The 19,181-nt window shown below is 42.9% G+C and overlaps 1 protein-coding gene across 1 annotated transcript in view; it reads left to right on the plus strand.

Annotated features, from left to right (window-relative positions):
- Nucleotides 1-19,181, plus strand: part of ATP6V0E1 (ATPase H+ transporting V0 subunit e1) — a 28,089-nt gene that overhangs the window by 7,376 nt on the left and 1,532 nt on the right. Inside the window, exon 3 of the mRNA XM_004016871.4 lies at nt 12,242-12,371. Coding sequence (XP_004016920.1) covers nt 12,242-12,335 — 94 coding nt within the window. The 3' untranslated portion in view covers nt 12,336-12,371. The remainder of the gene's footprint in view (nt 1-12,241; nt 12,372-19,181) is intronic.

Consider the following 19,181-nt stretch of genomic DNA (forward strand, 5'->3'; position numbering starts at 1 on the left):
ACGGGCTTAGTTGCTTTGCGGTGTGTGAAACCTTCCCGGAGCAGGGAGTGACTGTCTCTCCTGTGTGAGCCACCAGGGAGGCCTCTATGCAACTGTTTTTTTCTTTTGTTGAAAGAAACTTGATCATTTATCCTATTTACAAAATATCTGCCTGAAACCTGCAGATGGAATTCAAATTCCAAATAGTTTACATTCCTTATTCCACGCAGGGGTGTGATTCTGTGAGACATTTAATTTGAAATGCAAATTACTTTACTGTTTGGCACTGTACGTATAGTTTCTTGAGCATAACCTCGTTTATAGTAAGACATGCCCAAAGAACTGGATTTCCTAAGCAAAGTTGCGCTCTGAAACAGCCGCAGACTTGTGGATTGCCTTCTGCTTGTGGCATGCTCTCTCTTTCCAGTGTGTTCTAGTCCAAGGTTAGATTCCATGGGGTGTACCTTGTTTGAGTTCTGAATAAATCAGGATCTCTGCCAGAACAACCAGCTTGTGTGACTAGTTCAGCAGAGGAAAGCCTGAATGCTCTACATATGGTACCCTCTCTGAGGCGCAAGATCACTTTTGTTTCGTAAGCATACAGGCCTTTTAGTTACTATTCTGTACCTTCTCTTGGTCTTAGATTAGTTGTTAATTTGAGTTATGTTGTAGCTTACCCTGAGTCACAGAACTCACATCTTCAGAGTAAATTAGAAATTTAGTATTATATTGTGAAGGTGCAAGCGCTTGACTAATTGTAAATCTTACTTGCAGAGTGACAGAGAAAAATGTTGACCCGGAGACCAGAAGGCCTTAATGCTAGGCTGAATGATATTTGACCTGATTATGTTGTAGTACGGTTTGGTGAATTTTTGAATACGATGCTGTGTGTGAAAATTTGTAATGAAAAATGTATTATTATCAGTGATTTTTAAAAATTATTATTTTTTAAAATAACTCTTTGTGTATTATTTTTGACAGTGCTGGGTCTTCCTTCATGACTGAGGGCTCTGGTTGCAGCGGGCGGGGCTACTCTTCATTGAGGCTAGAGGGCTTCTCACTGCGGAGGCTTCTCGTTGCGGAGCACAGGCTCTAGGGCGCTATAATCATGGATTTTTCTATTTCTCTTTAAAAGAAAGATCCTTGTTTGTTTCATACGTTTTAAAGCTCTGTTATTAGAAGGATGCATATATATGATTGTCATATGTCTTCTGGTGAATTAACATTTCTAACATTATCAGATATCTTTATCCTTGGTAATACTCCTTAACTCAATTTTTACTCTGTCTTATTTATGTCAATAATTGTACCACTTTTCCTGTGTTCATTATATCTGTGCGTTTATATTTAGAATGTGCCCTTTTGAAGACGGTATACTGCTTGGGTTTACTATTTCTTCTATTCTGACTGTCTTTGCCTTTTGGCAAAGGGGTATTCCTTATACAATTAATGTAACTAATGTAAGTAATGTATTGATTATAGCTAGGTTTGGGTTCACTATTTGTTCGTTGTTTTCTGTTTGGCTCAACTCATTTGTGCTCCTCTGTCCTTTTATGCCCTCCTTTGGGTTAATTGAATATTTTCAGTATTCTGTTCTAATTCCTTCAGGAATTAAATTTTGTATTTTTCTCCCCCTCCTCTTTATTTTATGTATTTATTTTTATTTTTAAAAATTTTTCTGTGCTGGATCTTCGTTGCAAGTAGACTGTCTCTAGTTGTGGGCTCGTGGGGGCTTCTCTTGTTGTGAAGCTCAGGGTTAGTAGTTGTGGCATGGAGGCTCTCTCTGGGCAGGCTCTCTAGTTACTGGATGTGGGATCTTATTTCCTGGACCAGGGATCAAACCCTGTCCCTTGCTTTGGAAGGTGGATTTTTAACCACTGGGCCGCCAGGGAAGTCCCCATTCTCATTTTTGAAGGGTTTTTTTTTCTTTCAGCCAGTTTTAAGGTGCTCTTCCATTACCTCTGTCCTCCATTATTTCTGCTGAGAACTCAGCTGTAATTTGAATGGTTGTTCCTTATGCATTCTTTGTGCTCTGAATGTTACCAAGATTTTCTCTTTATTTTTGCTCTTCAGTATAAATTCTGCTATGATGTGCATAGGTGTGGTTTTGTTAGAATTTATTCTGATTGGGTTTGCTGAGCTATTGAATCTTAACTGTTTTCCACCAAATTTGAGAAAATTTCAGTCTATATTCTTTTTTTTTTAATCTCTATTCATTCTCTTTCCGAGTCTACAATTCCACGTATGGTAGACTTTGATTTTCTTTTCAATTTTTTCCCCTGTTTCTTCGGATTGGATAAGTTCTGCTGATTTTTCATCAGGTTCACTATTTCTCCTATCATCTCCAACCTTATGGTAAACCCATCCAAATATTTTTCAGTTCATACATTAAACTTTTTTGTTCTAGAATTTTTATTTGATTCTTTATTAATGTTTTAATTTACTTTCTGAGATTCTCAATCTGTTCATTCTTTATAGCCAATTTGTCTTCTAAGTCTTTAAACATACTTATAATGCTGTTTTGTGTTTATTTGAGAATAATAAACGCCTTTATTACATGAGCTAGCATAGGAAGGAGGAGGATTTATTTGCCTTTCTGTGCCTTGATTTCCCTCAGATAGAACTCTAGCTCCTTGTCCTCTAGCACGCAGCCATTTGTAGGCCAGATTTGGGCTTCCTTTATCTGCAGTGGAAGAGACCCTGGTTCGATTCCTGGGTCAGGAAGATCTGCTGGAGAAGGGATAGGCTACCCACTCCAGTAATCTTGGGTGGGTAAATCCCGGGTGGCTCAGCTGGTAAAGAATCCACCTGCAGTGTGGGAGACCTAGGTTTGATCCCTGGGCTGGGGAGATCCCCTGGAGAAGGGAAAGGCTACCCACTCCAATATTCTGGCCTGGAGAATTCCATGAACTATATAGTCCATGGGGTCCCAAAGAGTTGGACACGACTGAGCGACTTTCACTTTCTGCTTAAGAGACATTACCTTTTGGAGGGGTGCACCTCACGTGCATTTGGCATGGGGAAATTTCCTGACTAGGGATTGAACCTGGGCCCCCTGCTGTGGAAGCACAGTCTTAACCACTGGACTGCCAGGGAAGTCAGAGAAACATTACCTTTTAACTGCAGCTTCTATGTAATTTTGGACTCAAGCTTCTGTTGATTCCTTTGTCCTTGACTGTTGATTACATTTCTTGGGTTTTTTTTGCCTGTGTATTTTTTACTAAATGCTGGATATTGAATCTAGCTAGATATTTACTAAAGCTAGATATAGATCACTGGGAAAGACCCGATGCTGGGAAAGATTGAGGGCAAAAGGACAAGAGGGCAGCAGAGGATGAGTTGGTTAGATAGCATCACGGACATGAATCTGAGTAAACTCTGGGAGATAGTGAAGGACAGGGGAGCCTGGTTGCAGAGAGTCGGACATGACTTAGCGACTGAGCAACAGCAAGATATTGTAGAATATAGACATTCTGGATTCTACTTAAATTATTAATTGACCACCTTAAACCTGTGGAAGGTTGGTTTTACCCTTTGTTGGGGCAGATCTATTTCAGGTTTTCCCTTAGAATGAGTTCTCCACGAAGATGTGGTCCTTCTGGGGTTTCGTGGAAAGTCTGAGGTGTGTCAAGGCCCTCTGGCGTGAGACTCCAAGCTCTCCTCTGACGTTCACAGCGGCAGCGATCTCTGCTCTGTCCTCTCGGCCCTGCGGGTGTTTTCCGCCAGCACTTGGCCTTTGCATGCTTGGTTCAGGGATGAACTTGAGCTTCACGTAGACTGGACAGTGTCCTCTGGGGAAATGCTGTATAAAAGTTCCTTATTTCTTTCAAGGATTGAATCCCTTCAGACTCTACCTGCTTTGGACACTCTCTAGTACCATCAATTAGTTATTTTTTTGTATTTTGTTCAGAGTTTATAATTACTGTCTATAGAATGAGTCTGATATAAGCTACTTGTTACCAAAACCAGGACATTACCTATTGACTTTTTTTATGTTCAAGTATTATAGTTTTTCATTTCTATGAAAGTTCTTTTTGCTGCTCTTATTATAGTTTTGTTTTCCTTTCCTATCTTCCCCTTTCTTTCCCCTCTTCCTTTTTCCCTGCATATATTTTAAGTGTATCTTATTTCTTAAAAAACAGTAGACAGTTTGTTTATAGTCTCTATCTGATCATTTCATTGTCTGAAGTCCTTGCGGTTTATATCTGCTCTTTGCTGTCTCTCACTCACGGTGCCTTGTTTCCATATGCATTTAGTTATATTTGACTGTCATATGTTTGTTTTCCCTATGGATTTTTGTTTGTTTTCTGGCTGCGCCTTGTGGCTTGCAGGATCTTAGTTCCCCTACCAGAGGTTGAACCTGGGCCCTTGGCAGTGAAAAAAGCATGGAGTCTAACCATCAGACCACCAGGGAATTCCCTGTTTTCTCTAGTTTTATTTGTATGACTTCTTTGAGGCCTGGTATGAAGGTGGGCTCCTTCAGAAAGGATGTACTTTGCTTCTGCCAGGTGCCTAAGACCATCAGCAGAGTGCCATTAAATTAAATACAATTCTCAGTATATTCTTTTTTAAAACCATGGGCTTCCCTGGTGGCCCAGCAGTAAAGAATCCCCCTGCCAGTGCAGGAGATGCAGGTTTGGTTCCTGGGTCAAGAAGATTCCCCTGGAGAAGGAAGTGGCAAACTGCTCCAGTGTTCTTACCTGGAGAATCCCATAGACAGAGGAGCCTAGTGGGCTACAGTCCAGGGGCTCACAAAAGAGTTGGACACAACTGAGTGACTAAAGAAACAAAAAACAGCGAAGTATGAATTTGAGCTGGCAAACTTTCACGAAGGCTAATTCTCTGGGCGGTGTTTTTCTCCCTCCTGCTTGGTATTGGTGTCTGAGACAGTTTATTTTCCTAGCATTCCACTCAAAGGTGTTCTTTGATTTATCCTTGCCTTAAGACAGAAAGAACCCTTTGGGGTCTTAGCTTTTTAGGGGGTATGTGTGAAACTTTTGTTAGACCCTGTACCTTGAATGGGTCCTGAGCTTTGTCTACCATTTTTCATGCCCTGTGAGGTCTGAAAACAGAAGCACAAGTTAATCTGGGTTAGTATATGCTCTCAGAGTATGGAAAGCAGCCTGTAGTCACTTTATTTCCCTCTGAGGAGTACCTGCCTTCGCTTAGTTTTTTTGGTCTGAAACTTGCTTACGTTTCTCTCGTGGATGCGTGTGAAGTATTAGGATGTCTTGACTTGTTGATAGTGGAAAGGAAATCTAGGTACCTGGCCCAGCATATTATTACATACTATATGAGAAAGTCTGTTTATCTTACTCTGACCATATAATCTTTTCATTTATAATTTGGCAGATAAGAGAATTTGAACTGAAAGGCCTACTATAGAAAGTGTGGAAGTAAAAAGGAAAGATAATCAAATTCAGAGCTGCCAAAATTAGGGCATATTCCTGTTTTGTCCTGTAGTAGTGAAAGGGCCGTAGCAGAGAGAGAGTTGGCTTCAGGCTAATGGAAAGTAAGTTTATACCTTCTCACCTGGATCTTGGGGTCCTCTTCCAGACACTCCCATGACTGCGGAAGAATAGAGTTCTGTTTCCTTGGCTGGGTTTCAGTTGGGGGCTGCCCTCAGCTCCTGGATGCCATCCACATCCCTTGCTCTTCGATTGTCAAAGCTAGCAAGAGAGAATCTTCCTTTCTGCCCAGTCCTCCTCATCCTCTAGCAGTCTGGGTTCAGTAAGGAGGTGGAAACCATACAGTAGATTAAACATAGGAGGTTTTCTCTAGCTGTACTCCGTGACGGAAGAGCAGCCGTAAGAGAGAAGGGGACCCCACCTGGCGCCTGAGGCTCAGGGGAGACAGGGACGGGCACAGACAACTCGGAAAGGGTCCAGACCTTGCTGGAGAAGGCATAGTTCAGCCCACCAGATAGCGGAGAAGTTCATTGGTTTGGCCAGGCTGGAGTTGGCCTAGAGTTGCTAGGCAAACACTTAGACACACTCCGGAGTGCAGGCAAGAGAGTGGGCATTGGAGATCAGTGACCAGGGTGTGTGTTGGGAATCCTTGCGACCCTATGAGCAGGAGGACCTTAAAGCATGTAGTCCAAGCAGGGGCTCTGGTTTCCATGTTGAGAGGACTGCAGAAAGGTTATTTCCAGGCCTCGCCTCTACCTCGAAGAATGGCCGTGCCCTGGGCTAGAGCCTTGCAGGTTCCGCCAGGTGGCCTCACACCCAGTCCCCCAGCTTCTAGCCCTTGCCTGCCGTGCCCCTCCAGCGCCCTCTGCTGAGGAAGCTTGACATCATGCTCACTTTAAAGGAGAAAAAGGAATTCATTTGTTTACTACAGAGCTCTTATTACAGGGTGCATTACAAGATGAGTGGCAATAAATTAATACATGGTATATACACTCCAGATGTCCTTGGTCAGGAAGACTCCTGTCTCTTTTAGGAGCTCACCTGATTAGGTCAAGCCCACTCAGTAATTTCTCTTTCTTTTCTTTCTTTTTTTAATCGAAATATGGGCTTCCCAGGTGGCTCAACAGTGAAGAATTCCCCTGCCAGTGCAGGAGATACAGATTCAATCTCTGGGTCAGGAAGATCCCCTGGAGTAGGAAATGGCAACCCAGTCCAGTATTCTTGCCTGGAAAATCCCCTGGCAGACTATAGTTCATGAGGTCACAAAGAGTCAGATGCAACTGAGCACACATATAGTTGATTCAGTGTTTTAGGTGTACGGCAAAGTGATTCAGTTATACCTGTACATATATATATTCCTTTTCAGATTATTTTGCATTATAAGTTACTACAAGATGTTGAATATAGGTTCCTGTGCTGTGTGTTAATAGTAGTTCCTTGCTGATTATCTATTTTACATATAATAGTGTGTATCTGTTAAGCTCTTAATTTATCCCTCTCCTTTCCCCTTTGGTAACCATAAGTTTGTTTTCTGTTTATGAGTCTCTGTGTATAATTTTTTAGATTCCACATATGAGTGGTTGTCTGACTTACTTAGTGTGATAATCTCTAGGTCCATCCGTGTTGCTGCGCATGGCATTATCTCATTCTTTTTTATGGCTGAGTAATATGTGTGTGTGTGTGTGTACGTGTGTACCACATTTATCCTTTCATCTATTGATGGAAATTTCCCTTTCTTAAAGCGAGCTGTATTTTTTTTTTTTTGAGGTATAGTGGATGTATAATATTATGTTTAAGGTGTACAGCATGGTGATTCATAATGTTTAAAGGTTATGTTCCATTTATAGTTATTATAAAATATTGGCTATGTTCCCTGTGTTGTACAGTGCATCCCTGTAGCTAATTTTGTACATAGTAGTTTGTATCTCTTAATTCCTGACCTTTGTAACGCCCCTCCCCCTTCCCTCTCCCCACTGGTAACCGGTATTTTGTTCTCGGTATCTGTGAGTCTGTTTCTGCTTTATATTCACTAGTTTGTTGTATTTTTTAAATTCTACCTGTAGGCGATGCACAGCATTTGCCTTTCCCTGTCAAGGCAGCTGTATCTTAGAGCATAATCTAATCATGGCGGTGGTTCTCCCATCATATCCGCCACCCCCTGTTTATACAGGTGTATATGCAAGGGGATGGGAATTTGGGGGCACCGTCTTAGACTTCTGCCTCCTGCAGACGGGGTGGGGGTGGAAGAGGAGGTGGAGATGAGCATGACTCAGTGCTGCCGGAGAAACTCCTTGGTAGAGTAAAATAGGGTGTATTTCATTCTGTGGCTTGAATACATTTTTAGCTGTCTCACAGAGAAAGAGAAGAAATGACTAGTATTTACCGAGCATCTATTTGTCAGCTACTACAAGAGCACTTTTGTGTATTATTCATTTGGTTCTTAACATCTTGGGGCAGAGATTATTATCTTCATTTTACACAGAGGAAAACTGAGGCTCGGGGTTGTAAGCTCAGTTGCCTAGAGTCACTCCACTTATTTTTATTAATGTTTATTTCTTTGGCTGCACCGGGTCTTAGTTGCAACATATAGGATCTTTTTATTTGTGGTTTGCGAACTCTTAGTTGTGGGCATGTGCCGTCTAGTTCCCAGACCATCCACTAACTTCTGATGTAGTTAAAACTGAATCTAACCCTATCTCATACTGAATTCCATGCTTTCTAATAGTGTCTAATAACATCACTGCCCTTGAAAGAATTTGCATCATTGGACTGGAATGAGGGTGTTTGACAGAAGTCATCTCAGTAGAGACAGGGCAAGTCACGTCTCTGCTGCCTCTTAAGGGGCCCTTGCTGTGGGGACCGCGGAAGGGAAGCCCTAGCCCAGCTCCCCTTTTCCAACAGGGAAGCTGAGCCGCTGTCTGCTTGACCTGTGTGTCACCTGGAATAGCCATGCCTCTGTTCCCTGTTCTCTTATCTGAATGTGGAACAAAAGGGCAAAGCAGGATTTTGAGCAAGCTCGGTATAGCCTTTTCTGTGGGGAGGACGTATTTTGTGATTGAAGAATTCTACTGACCAAGAGCTGAGCTCATGAAAAGTGGCCAGGAGTGTTTGTAGATGAAGACCCTATTCCTCTCTCTTCCAAAGCAGGCTCTGCCGCTGCTCTTGGTTTGTCTCTTATAAGCTCATGACCCCGGGGGTGGAGGCGGGGGCGGGGCCCCTCCCCTCCACCGAGATTCCTTTTGGCACCCTTCAAGCCGACATCGGAGCGTGGCATTGATAAAGAATTGTGGGATAAAAGAGGAACTCTAAACTGCCTGATGTGTTTCATCCGTAATGCCCCATGGATGCAGCCCAGTATCATGGGACTCAGAAGTCCTGGGTTCCCTTTCCAGCTCTTTCCCTGTTCACCACGGGAGTATTAAGCTCCCTAGGACACAGTTTCTTCATTGTTAAAATGAGAGAGGTGAACTTGACCTCTGGTCCATTCCAGATGTTACCGTGCTGTCGCTTCCTCGGTAGTTTAAATAAGCTCAGAAGGTTAGTTGTTAGGCTGGACTTCAGGTTGTGGAGACATGTGGGACAGTTTGGGCAAATATGAAGAGAACATTTAGTTCTCTTTTCTTGGACACGTGAAATAATGGATTCATTGGAATATGAGCTCTTTCTCCACCCACTTCCATCAATTCAGAGTGGATTTTTCTTTTTTTTTAAATCCTTCCAGTTCTCCACTGTGTTTATCAGCTTGAAAGAAAAATCTGAAGTCAGGCAGTAACCAGAAGGGCAGGCTCAGAACTCAGCTGGTTACAAGGGGGAAAAATTCCACCACGAAATTTCAAATGAACTGACCTGGGCTGTTTCCCAAGGAATTTTCTTGAACTTTGGTTTGTTGTGGTGGTGATTGTTTTAAGTAAGCTGTTTTGCTTGATTTGAAACATTAAAAATAGTCTGTAAAATTAAATTCAAAAAAGTTTCTGAATACTGATCTGAGCAAGCAGAGGGGACTTCATTCTTGCTTCTGGATATTTCTTTTTTGCCTCAGGTACCAAAGGCTCAGTGGTGGACCTCACCAATAGTTAGCAAATGGATTCTTTGTTTCCTTAACTCCCAGACAGTGTAGATTTAGCTAAACTGATGCCTTCTGAACTGCTGTCAGGTAAAAAGTATTTCAGAAGGTAACTTTTGTAGCAGGAACATTCATCCCGACCTGATAATGAGTTCAGGAGCTGCTGCCGCTTAAGTAGTATCAACCACAGGCGAATTGTCTCATCTCTCTCTTCTCATCATCTCTCTCTTCTCAGTTTCCTTAACCATGTTGTGGGAAAATTAAAGATCATTTGTGAAGTAGAACATGATTTTTTTCTTTAAAGGTCTGTGGCTGTTTATACCATGCAGTCAGAATCAAGAGGCAGTGCTGCCCTTCATCGTACAAAGTGCTGGGAGATGGTTGTTTTGCTTAAGTATTATACATTTTTGGTAAAGAGAAGAGACGGAGGCAAGGCTGTAGCATGTTTTTATTTAGCGTTTCTAAGCGCTGGCCAGTCTTTCAGTCTGTCTGAAAGGACGGACACTGTCTGTACTGTCTGCTTCCAGTGCCTGCTGGGGTCGGGAAAGTCCTGGGTCTGTGTGGAATTTTCCATGACTGCCAGCTCTGCGTCGTTTGTGTTCAGTTTAGTCACAGCTCTCCAGTGTGTCTGCCTCTGTGCCCTCCTCTCTCTTTTTCTCAGGGAGATGTTAAACCTCAGCTGCAAGGCCGCGTGTTGTGTTTGTGTCGAATACTGGAGTTCTGAGGACAGATGAGAGAACCTCCTCTGGATTAACGTTTGTTTATAAAGTGAGTCAGCTTGAGGCAGCTGTCTTGGCCCAGTGTCCTCAGGTGTCACATTTCCTGTCCCAGAACCGCTTTCTTTTGGGGTGGGGTGGGGAGGGCTGGTACCTCCTTTCTTCCTGTAGGTAAAGCTGCTAGAGCTGGTGTGTGTAGATTCTTCAGCAGTCTGATGGTCAGGCATCAGCATCAGCTTATTGATCCTTTGGTTGGGAGAGTTCTAAAAATTACAGCAAATGGAGGAAACGAGATCTAACCAGACCGTGGCCTGGTTGCGTTTGGCTACTTCCTCTCTTCAGGGGGAATTTAAAGGCCTAAAATAGTAGGAGACTGCTGTAGCAGGTTATCTACTTTCCTTAGAAAGCAATTCCTAGTATCCCACGCAGAGAGGACAGTGACGTCAGGTTAGGATGCTGAAATCCATCCTCTAGGATCTGTAGCAGATAGAGTCTGGGCTTGGGTACCAGACACCCTCCCTGTAAATGAGAGCAATTTATTTCTACTTTAAATAAAAACTCATGTATTTTGAATAGGAATTAAAGGCACTGTGTGTTCTACTTCATTCTGGGCTCCCCTCTAGCAGTACCTTCTTGGAAAGGCCTTCCTGCGCACCCCGTCACAGGAGCACTACCGCCATCGTCCTCTACCCCTTCGCCTCCCTGTATTTCCTTCCTGGTGCTGTATTCTGTCAGCTTTGCGAGGGCGGTGCCGTTTCATTTTCTTCTCATGTGTGCTGAGGCCACCTTAAATATTTGTTTAATGAAGTAAACCATGGAATGGTGTGAATGGCCAGACGTTAGCTTGCTGTCTTTCTGTTGAGTCGTGTGAGTTCTTTATATATTTTCGGTATTAGCCCCTTATCAGATGTATGATTTACTGTCTGTCTTTTTGTTCTTTGCTTTGGTCTGAGTTCAGTGATTTTCACATTTCACTGGGTATGTGGGTTCCTATATCAGATAGAAAACCATTTATTCAGAACTTTGTGAATGGTAGAAGAAAACTTTAAAGTCAGTTTTGGGCTATGTGCTGTTTTTCACTTCTAACCCTGAAGTAAGGACGTAACACCATTGTACGTCCTCCGTAATCGAGTCTGTGATACAGAGGAATACCTTATTACTTTAGATCTGAAGTAAGCAAGGGCAGTTAGATGTCCATTTGGTTCCGCTCCACCGGGGCCCCACAGATACGTAACACATTTTAGTGGTGATGGTAATGAGAGAAGGGGTGCTCAAGTGATACATTCTAATTGGGAGATGGTGGGCTGAAATTTAACCCTGGCTGTACCAGTAAAAATGGGTGTATTGGACTTCCCTGGTAGTCCAGTGGTTAAGAATTGCCTGCCAGCGCAGGGGACGCAGGCTCGACCCCTGGTCTGGGCAGCCCCACGTGCCGCGGGGCAGCTCGGCCCGTGAGCTGCAGCCCCTGAAGCCCTCGTGCCTGCGAGCCTGCCCTCCGCGAGTCGAGAGGCCACTGCGATGAGAGGCCTGCGCGCCGCAACTGGAGAGCAGTCCCATTTGCAGCAGCGAAGGCCCCGGGCCGTCAGCAAATAAACTAGTAAAAGATGAAAATATGGTTGTGTCGCGTTGGTTGTGGGCCTTGGCATTTGGAGAGTAGATAAAGTAGACGGATTTTTCCTCAACCCAGAAGTCGTGATTTTGATCAGCTGAGATTAGGCAGAAACACTCTTGAATGACAGTGTCATATGGATTCAGGAGATCTTGACTACTTGGAAAGGGAATTAAGAATATGAATGAAAAGATCAGAGGCATGCTATGATGAAGCTTAATTGGTTTGTCAATAATGTATCAAAATGAAGACAGGATTCGGTCTGTGAAGCCTTTTTTTTTTTTAAATAAGATATGCTCCCATTAAACATGATGTGTTTTATGAACGTTAAATGTATCGAAAATTTGGTCTGAACAGAATAGATTTAAATTCTACCAAAGCACTCTCCTCGTCTTAACTTACAATGGTCCTCTTCCAGCATGACTTCACCACTTTCTGTTGTGCTTCCTTCCCCATTATTTTTTAGTTGGCTGATTGCAATTCTGGCCCAACTCAACCCTCTCTTTGGACCACAGTTGAAAAATGAAACCATCTGGTACCTCAAGTATCATTGGCCTTGAGGAAGAAGACCTGCTCACTGGTACTCAGTCATTGAGGTGACTATGCCCTTGACCTTTCCCATCAGTGTTGTCAGTCGGTCAGCTAGAGTCTGCCTGGACTTTTTCTTCTTTTAACACTTGGCAAGGGCAGGCTGCTCTGGAAGCAAACACAACTGAATAGCAGAAATAGAACTTAGGCCATTCACTCTACCAAAGGATTTATCCGCAGGATTTTTAAAAATTGTATTCTTACCCAGAATATTCTTGAATTACTTTTGCATGTGGTCTTTTCGGGCACAGATCAAGAACATGATTCTTCATACTTGGTATTTCGAGATTCAGCAACTTGAAGTGGCAGACAGATTTTAGATGAAGGGTGTCTCTGAATGCTTTGGCACAGAGAGACAGATGCATTTTGAAAATTGGTCTTAAAATTGCAGGTTTCCTGAGCATCAGAGAAGTGAGGAGTGACGTAGTGGAAAGATTTATTCACTGGCCAAGAGTCAGAGAACTTGTCATTCCGTTTGTTCCTCTCTCTCCAGTTTGTTAAATGGAGGTCAGTGCTAAATGCTTCCCTAGATTCCGGTTCAGCTTTTTTGGTAAGCACACTTAGATGGTTCTGTGGACTTCATATTGCCTTATATCAGGAGACATACAGTGCTCGGCTCTCTGGTCTTTAGTGATGCCAAGGCGCTGGATTCTGATCCCTCCAGGTGAAGAGGTCTCTGTTGACCTTTATCCAGTAATTTTTATCCATTGATGATCTTAGCCTGCATTGCAATAGATATTGAAAAATGGAAATTTTTTACTTCTTTTATTACTCACGTATTTGATTAGGTGAAAGATTTCTATGAAAACAAACTTTCCTTCATCGACTAGGGTTATTTAGTAACCTTGAAATATAGATCAGATAAGAAAAGCAGGATATATATTTAATGTTTTCTTTTAATTTTCAGAGTAAGATATTGGTGCTCAAGTTGCTTCCAGGGAGTCCAGTGAGGTTTTCTGTTCTTTCCTTTTCAGTTCTAATCAGTCACGCGTTCGTCATCCTTTTAGACTCTGATCTTCCTTCGGCCTTATGGGCGCCTGTCTGGACTAGCCTCTGTGTCCTTGTGCTGTCGCTTGCTCTTTTTCTGGCAATGTCAGGGTGTCCCAGACCTCTCTCTGTGTTTCTTCACCTGGAATCAGCTTTCCCTCCAGTTGCTTCCTAAACTTCTGCCTGAAAGGACCCCTGGTTCATGAGTCAGTCCTCAAGCTTAGTTGACCCTTTTCCCCTTAGTGGAAGTAAGATTTCAAAGCCATCTGATTGCTGGGTGCATCCATTTCTGGTAGGGTGGGTTGTGACTTCTAAGTCTTTACCATGGACAAAGCCAGAAAGTACACATTCTTATTTAAAAAAAAAAAAATCACAGGTTTATGTCAGTATTTCTAATTCACATGTAACATTACAGGGTTTTTATTTGACTTCTTTGGTTTTACACTTGAATATCATTCACATATGCTGAAAATGTTGGCTCCTGAAGACTAACTTACTGACTTTGATTATCCAGATGTTATAGGATATATAGGATTATCCTGTGTTTTATAGGAAATATTAAACTATATGTTATAGGGTAATCAGAGTGGTAATTAAGTAATATAAAGTATTTTTAAAATAACACCAATATACCTACTAACTATAAGGTTATCGAATGCAGTGTAGAATTTCTTTGCTGCTTTGTTTGAAAAACAAAATGCTATTTGCTGCTGCTAAGTCGCTTCAGTCGTGTCCGACTCTGTGTGACCCCATAGATGGCAGCCCACCAAGCTCCCCCGTCCCTGGGATTCTCCAGGCAAGAACACTGGAGTGGATTGCCATTTCCTTCTCCAGTGCATAAAAGTGAAAAGTGAAAGTGAAGTCACTTAGTCGTGTCTGACTCATAGTGACCCCATGGACTACAGCCCACCAGGCTCCTCCGTCCATGGGATTTTCCAGGCAAGAGTACTGGAGTGGGGTGCCATTGCTATTTGCTGAGTTTACTTGAAATAATTATTTCCTCTGGTGGGTATCATTTCAATATACAATTAGATTTAAAAGACTTATTTTGTGTTCGGTTTATAGTAATTTTTTCTTTTTTATTTGCTATTTTTTTGGGAATATGTAGAACATTTCCAGAGTCAAAATTATAAATAAGATACATTCATAGATGTCTCTATCCTTGCAGTGTTTCACTGTGCAGAGATAGTAGTACAAATATGTATATGTAGGCATGCATGTCCATCCTCCCTTGACATACACAGGTGTTACAGGGGAGACGTCATATTACATGTGCTAGTCTGTACCTTGCTGTTTTCACTGAAAAATATATCCCAGAGATTGCTCCTCCTATCAATGTATAGAGATCTTCCTCCATTCTTTGTATAGCCATTAATATCCCTTTGGATTATTTCCAGTCTTTTGTTATTATTGATGATAAAGCCACAGTGCTATCCTGCATGTGCTTTGTATTTTTGTGTTTTTACCAGTAATCTTTGGATTAGAGTCCTTGGAAATAGAATCTCTGAGTTAAAGGCATGAATTCTTCCTCTAGCTCTTACTACATTCCCTTCTGTTGGGACTGTACTATTTTTACATTCCCACCAACAATGTGTGAGAGTGCCCATTTCCTCATAGCTTGGATTTTTGCCATTCTGATAGATAGGCAGCTTTTTTTTTCCCCTTAGAGTTTTGTCTGCCCGAAGGGGTTTTAATTCCCTTTTAATTAGATTTTGAGAGAGTGTGAATGTATGTAACCTGCCTTTTTTGTTTTTTTCCATCAAGTTGTATTTTTTGTCCTTCCCCTTAGCTATGCTGACTATGAGGATATTGATTGGGGTTTAAAGCTGAGAACCTCAGGCCTCAGAGTGGGATCTTGTTCTAGTGGAGACCGTCACTTACCTTCCTTTGAGCCTCATTTTCACCTCTTACCATAAGTAAACTGGGCCCTTCTACCCTGAATAACGGAGAAGGCAATGGCAACCCACTCTAAGTACTTTTGCCTGGAAAATCCCATGGACGAAGGGGCCTGGTGGGCTGCAGTCCATGGGGTCGCTAGGAGTCGGACACGACTGAGTGACTTCACTTTCACTTTTCACTTTCATGCGCTGGAGAAGGAAATGGCAACCCACTCCAGTGTTCTTGCCTGGAGAATCCCAGGGATGGGGGAGCCTGGTGAGCTCAGGGGTTGCACAGAGTCGGACACGACTGAAGCGACTTAGCAGCAGCAGCAGCAACTCTGAATAACACTGTGTGTGGGGATCTGTTTCATTTGCCCATTCGTTTCAGTTTCGATTACATGTTTGTAACCGGGTGGATGAATTCCTAACACTTATACTCTGGTTCACAGCACAGACTAAGACTGCTTGAAACCCTTAGGTTACAGTTTGTTCCTTTGAAAGCAGAATGCCAGGACGCAGAGCTCACCAGGCAGCCCGGGCCATGCGCGCTAGATCGTGCTGATCCCATGTCTAAGGGAGTGATTGTGATAGCACCACAGCTCTAGGCATCTGGAATTATCACATCAGGAGATCCGATCTCTGCCTAGCATTGGAGCAAACGAAACCCATAAGATAGGACCTCACTTTTCTCTGGTAAAATTCAAAGAATGAGCTAAGTAAAATCCTTTTAGAACTTTGAACACATCTGGGATGATAAAGGAGTCCAGAAACCAGATTTAGACTTGTCCTCACCTGGTAAGGAAAAGTGTTCAGTTCTGTACGTGATCCTTTAAGAGGCCAGATTTGGACAGCAGGAGGTGTAAGCCAGGCATGGTATTCAGTGGAGAAAAATGAGGAGCAGTCATGGAAGCTATCGAATAATTTTATACAGATGAATTGATTGCAGACAGGACACTTACAAACAGCTAGCCAGTCCTTTGTTCCTTTAAACACTTTAATTGCCATAATTTGCTTTGATATGTTGATAGACTGAGTTATACCACATTATGCTTCTTGGCTGGAAATGTTACCCAGTACTTCTAAGAACAATCCTCAGTCCATCTCTGCCCCCTGCCAGTCGAGGCTCTGCCTCTAGAGCTTCGATCCATGAGATACTTATTGGAGCTGTCACATCAAGTTTGCTGTTTTTCCAGTGTCCTATTTTCCTACAAAATTGTGGTATTGGAGAAGACCCTTGAGAGTCCCTTGGACAGCAAGGAGATCAAACCAGTTCACCGTAAAGGAAATCAACCCTGAATACTCACTGGAAGAACTGATGCTGAAGCTGAAGCTCCAATACTTTGGCCACCTGATGCGAAAAGCCAACTCACTGGAAAAGACCCTGATGCTGAGAAAGACTAAAGGCAGGAGGTGCAGGGGGCAAAAGAGGATGAGATGGTTGGATGGCATCACTGACTCAGTGGACATCAGTTTGAGCAAGCTCTGGGAGATGGTGAGGGACAGGGAAGGCTGGCGTGTCCGTGGGGTCACAGAGTCAGGCATGGCTTACTGACTGAGCAGCATTTTCCTGCAGCTTTGGGGATGTGGCACTTGCGTAGAGTCTTCTCAGAGTGGCTTCAGACCTCTGTTCTGTAAGTTAGTTAGTTAGCCATACCATGGTAATATCTTTAGATGAGTCTGTATGGTTTACCGCATTTCTAAAAGGGCAGGCGTTCTGTTTTATTACAAAGTCTGGACCAGAGAGGACTAGAGTATTGGTTACTAGGCCTCTGCCCTGAGGGAGCTGCTTTCTTATGCATTCCAAAAATATTTGAGTGTCACGAGGTGGATAGCACCGTGATCCACTGTGAGTGAGGATTTCAGAAGAATCTGTGGGCTCTAAAGGGTTTCGCCATCTATTGAGAGGTTGGAATTAAGCCATACTTGTGAAAAGTTTAAATAGTGCAAGGTGCTTTATGGTTAAACCTGTCATAGTCTTCCCTGTCACTTAGGGTCAGAACCCATTCGATTGCGTCTTTCTCCTTTCTCTTCCTTGAAACCATTTGAGCCTGTTTCACCACGTGTCTGCCTGTCTATTCATTGTTTCTCTTTCTGGGAGCCTAATTTCTGAACTGATCACTGCAACTCTGCATTACTGCAGTGGATGCCTCTGTACTCGGGGTATCTACAAACCACTACCTTGTTTATCTTCCTGATACAACACTTCCTGGAACACATCACTGCTTGCCCCAGAAACTCAGTAGTTCTGTATGAGCTACCGTACAGCTTTTTTGTAAGTCATGAGGTCCCTGATTCTAATGGGTACATGCTGTTTGGAATGCTGTATGTTACATGTTGTAAGCACAGCTTGTCAGGGTCACCGAAGGTCCCATGCACCACAGAAGATAAGAATGATTGATCTGCAGATTCTGTCCCATTTTCTCACTCAGCGGTTGAGGCCTGCCACATCTGCCCTCAAACCACCTTCGCAGCCTCTCTTTTCACAACTTTCCTCAGTGACATACTGGTTCTAGCCACACTGTTTTTGCGTTCTCAAGCTAATTAACTTTCCTTAGCTTTTCCTGCCTCTTACTATGCCCTTCACTAATTCAGAAGGCAAGTTAGTAGACACACGATTCGGTGAGCATTGTCCTGGTGTCTTGTCCCCACTCACCCGTTCTCTTCATCCCTTCTGATGTTTTCTCTTTGAATGTCCAGCTTGCAGACCCTTGCACTGTGTTTCCTGGCCACAGCGGCTTCACAGTGCTCTCTTCTGTCCGAAGTGTGTTTGCCTCTGGCGGCTTTGCCATCCATTCAGTGCATTGCCTTGAATTGTGAAGCACTCGTGCCTTTAGTTTGATTAAATCCCTCTTGTAGTCAATCTCCTACAATAAATATATACATTACACATTATAGTAAAGAAGGAAGTATTTTGTGAATTTATCTGAAATGAAAAATTAAAGATAAAAATGATATCTGTTCTTTGTTTAAAAAAATATATTCACTCATTCTTCTCTGAACAGATTTCTTGGTTCTAGCCTTAATATTTTTCTGTTGTCTTCATTCTCAATCTTAGCTGAAGGTAGCCTTGTGATTCCTTTATTTTACAAAATGAGAACATGGACCCTTTGGTCGAGTTCCTCAAAATGGCCGTTTCATATCAGAGAGACGATTAGAATATATGCTTCTTTAAGTCACTCCAAAATCAGACCACAGGTCTGTGCCACTGAACATAATGCTCACTCACATTGATCTTAAACTGGCATCGCTGAGCTTGAGGGAAAATCATCCCCTCTCTATGTGGTTTTTCAAAAGTGAAGACTCGTTTTCCTCTTTTGTGGTTGTTCATTTGCCCAGAAGGGTCTAAACAGTGAGGAAGTCTCACAGTATGCGCTTCATAGAAATTAACACATGCAATCTGATTTCACTACTTCAAATATTCTCAAGAAAAATTAATAATCTGCCTGAAACTCAGATCTATGAAGAGGGCTGTTCCGCTGGCTTAAGGAGGAGAAGAGAAAATGATATCAGATTAGAGGAAAGTTTTTCCGAAGGGCTTCCCTCATGACTCAGCGGTAAAGAATGCACCTGCCCAGTGCAGGAGACCCGGGTTCAATCCCTGAATCAGCAGGATCCCCTGGAGAAGGAAATGGCAACCCACCCCAGTATTCTTGTCTGGGAAGTCACAGGGACAAAGGAGCCTGGCTGGCTACAGTTCATGGGTTTGCAGAGTCGGACCTACTGGGTGGCCGAGCACGCACCCAAGGTTTTATGAAGCCGAGGAAGAAACTGGTAGCTCTGGCCATTACCCCTACCTGGCCTGCTCTGGTTGCTTTCCTTAATACATGGTTAAAAAAAAAAAAAAAAAAAAAAGCCCTCTAGTTACATCTTCAACTAACGGTTTTCAGTGTCCTGCCCCAGCGGGCCACCCTCCAGGACAGCTGGCCTACCCAGTGTGCTCCAGGAAGACTC

This window comes from Ovis aries, chromosome 16 (genome assembly GCF_016772045.2).
Source record: "Ovis aries strain OAR_USU_Benz2616 breed Rambouillet chromosome 16, ARS-UI_Ramb_v3.0, whole genome shotgun sequence".
Lineage (NCBI taxonomy): Eukaryota > Metazoa > Chordata > Mammalia > Artiodactyla > Bovidae > Ovis > Ovis aries.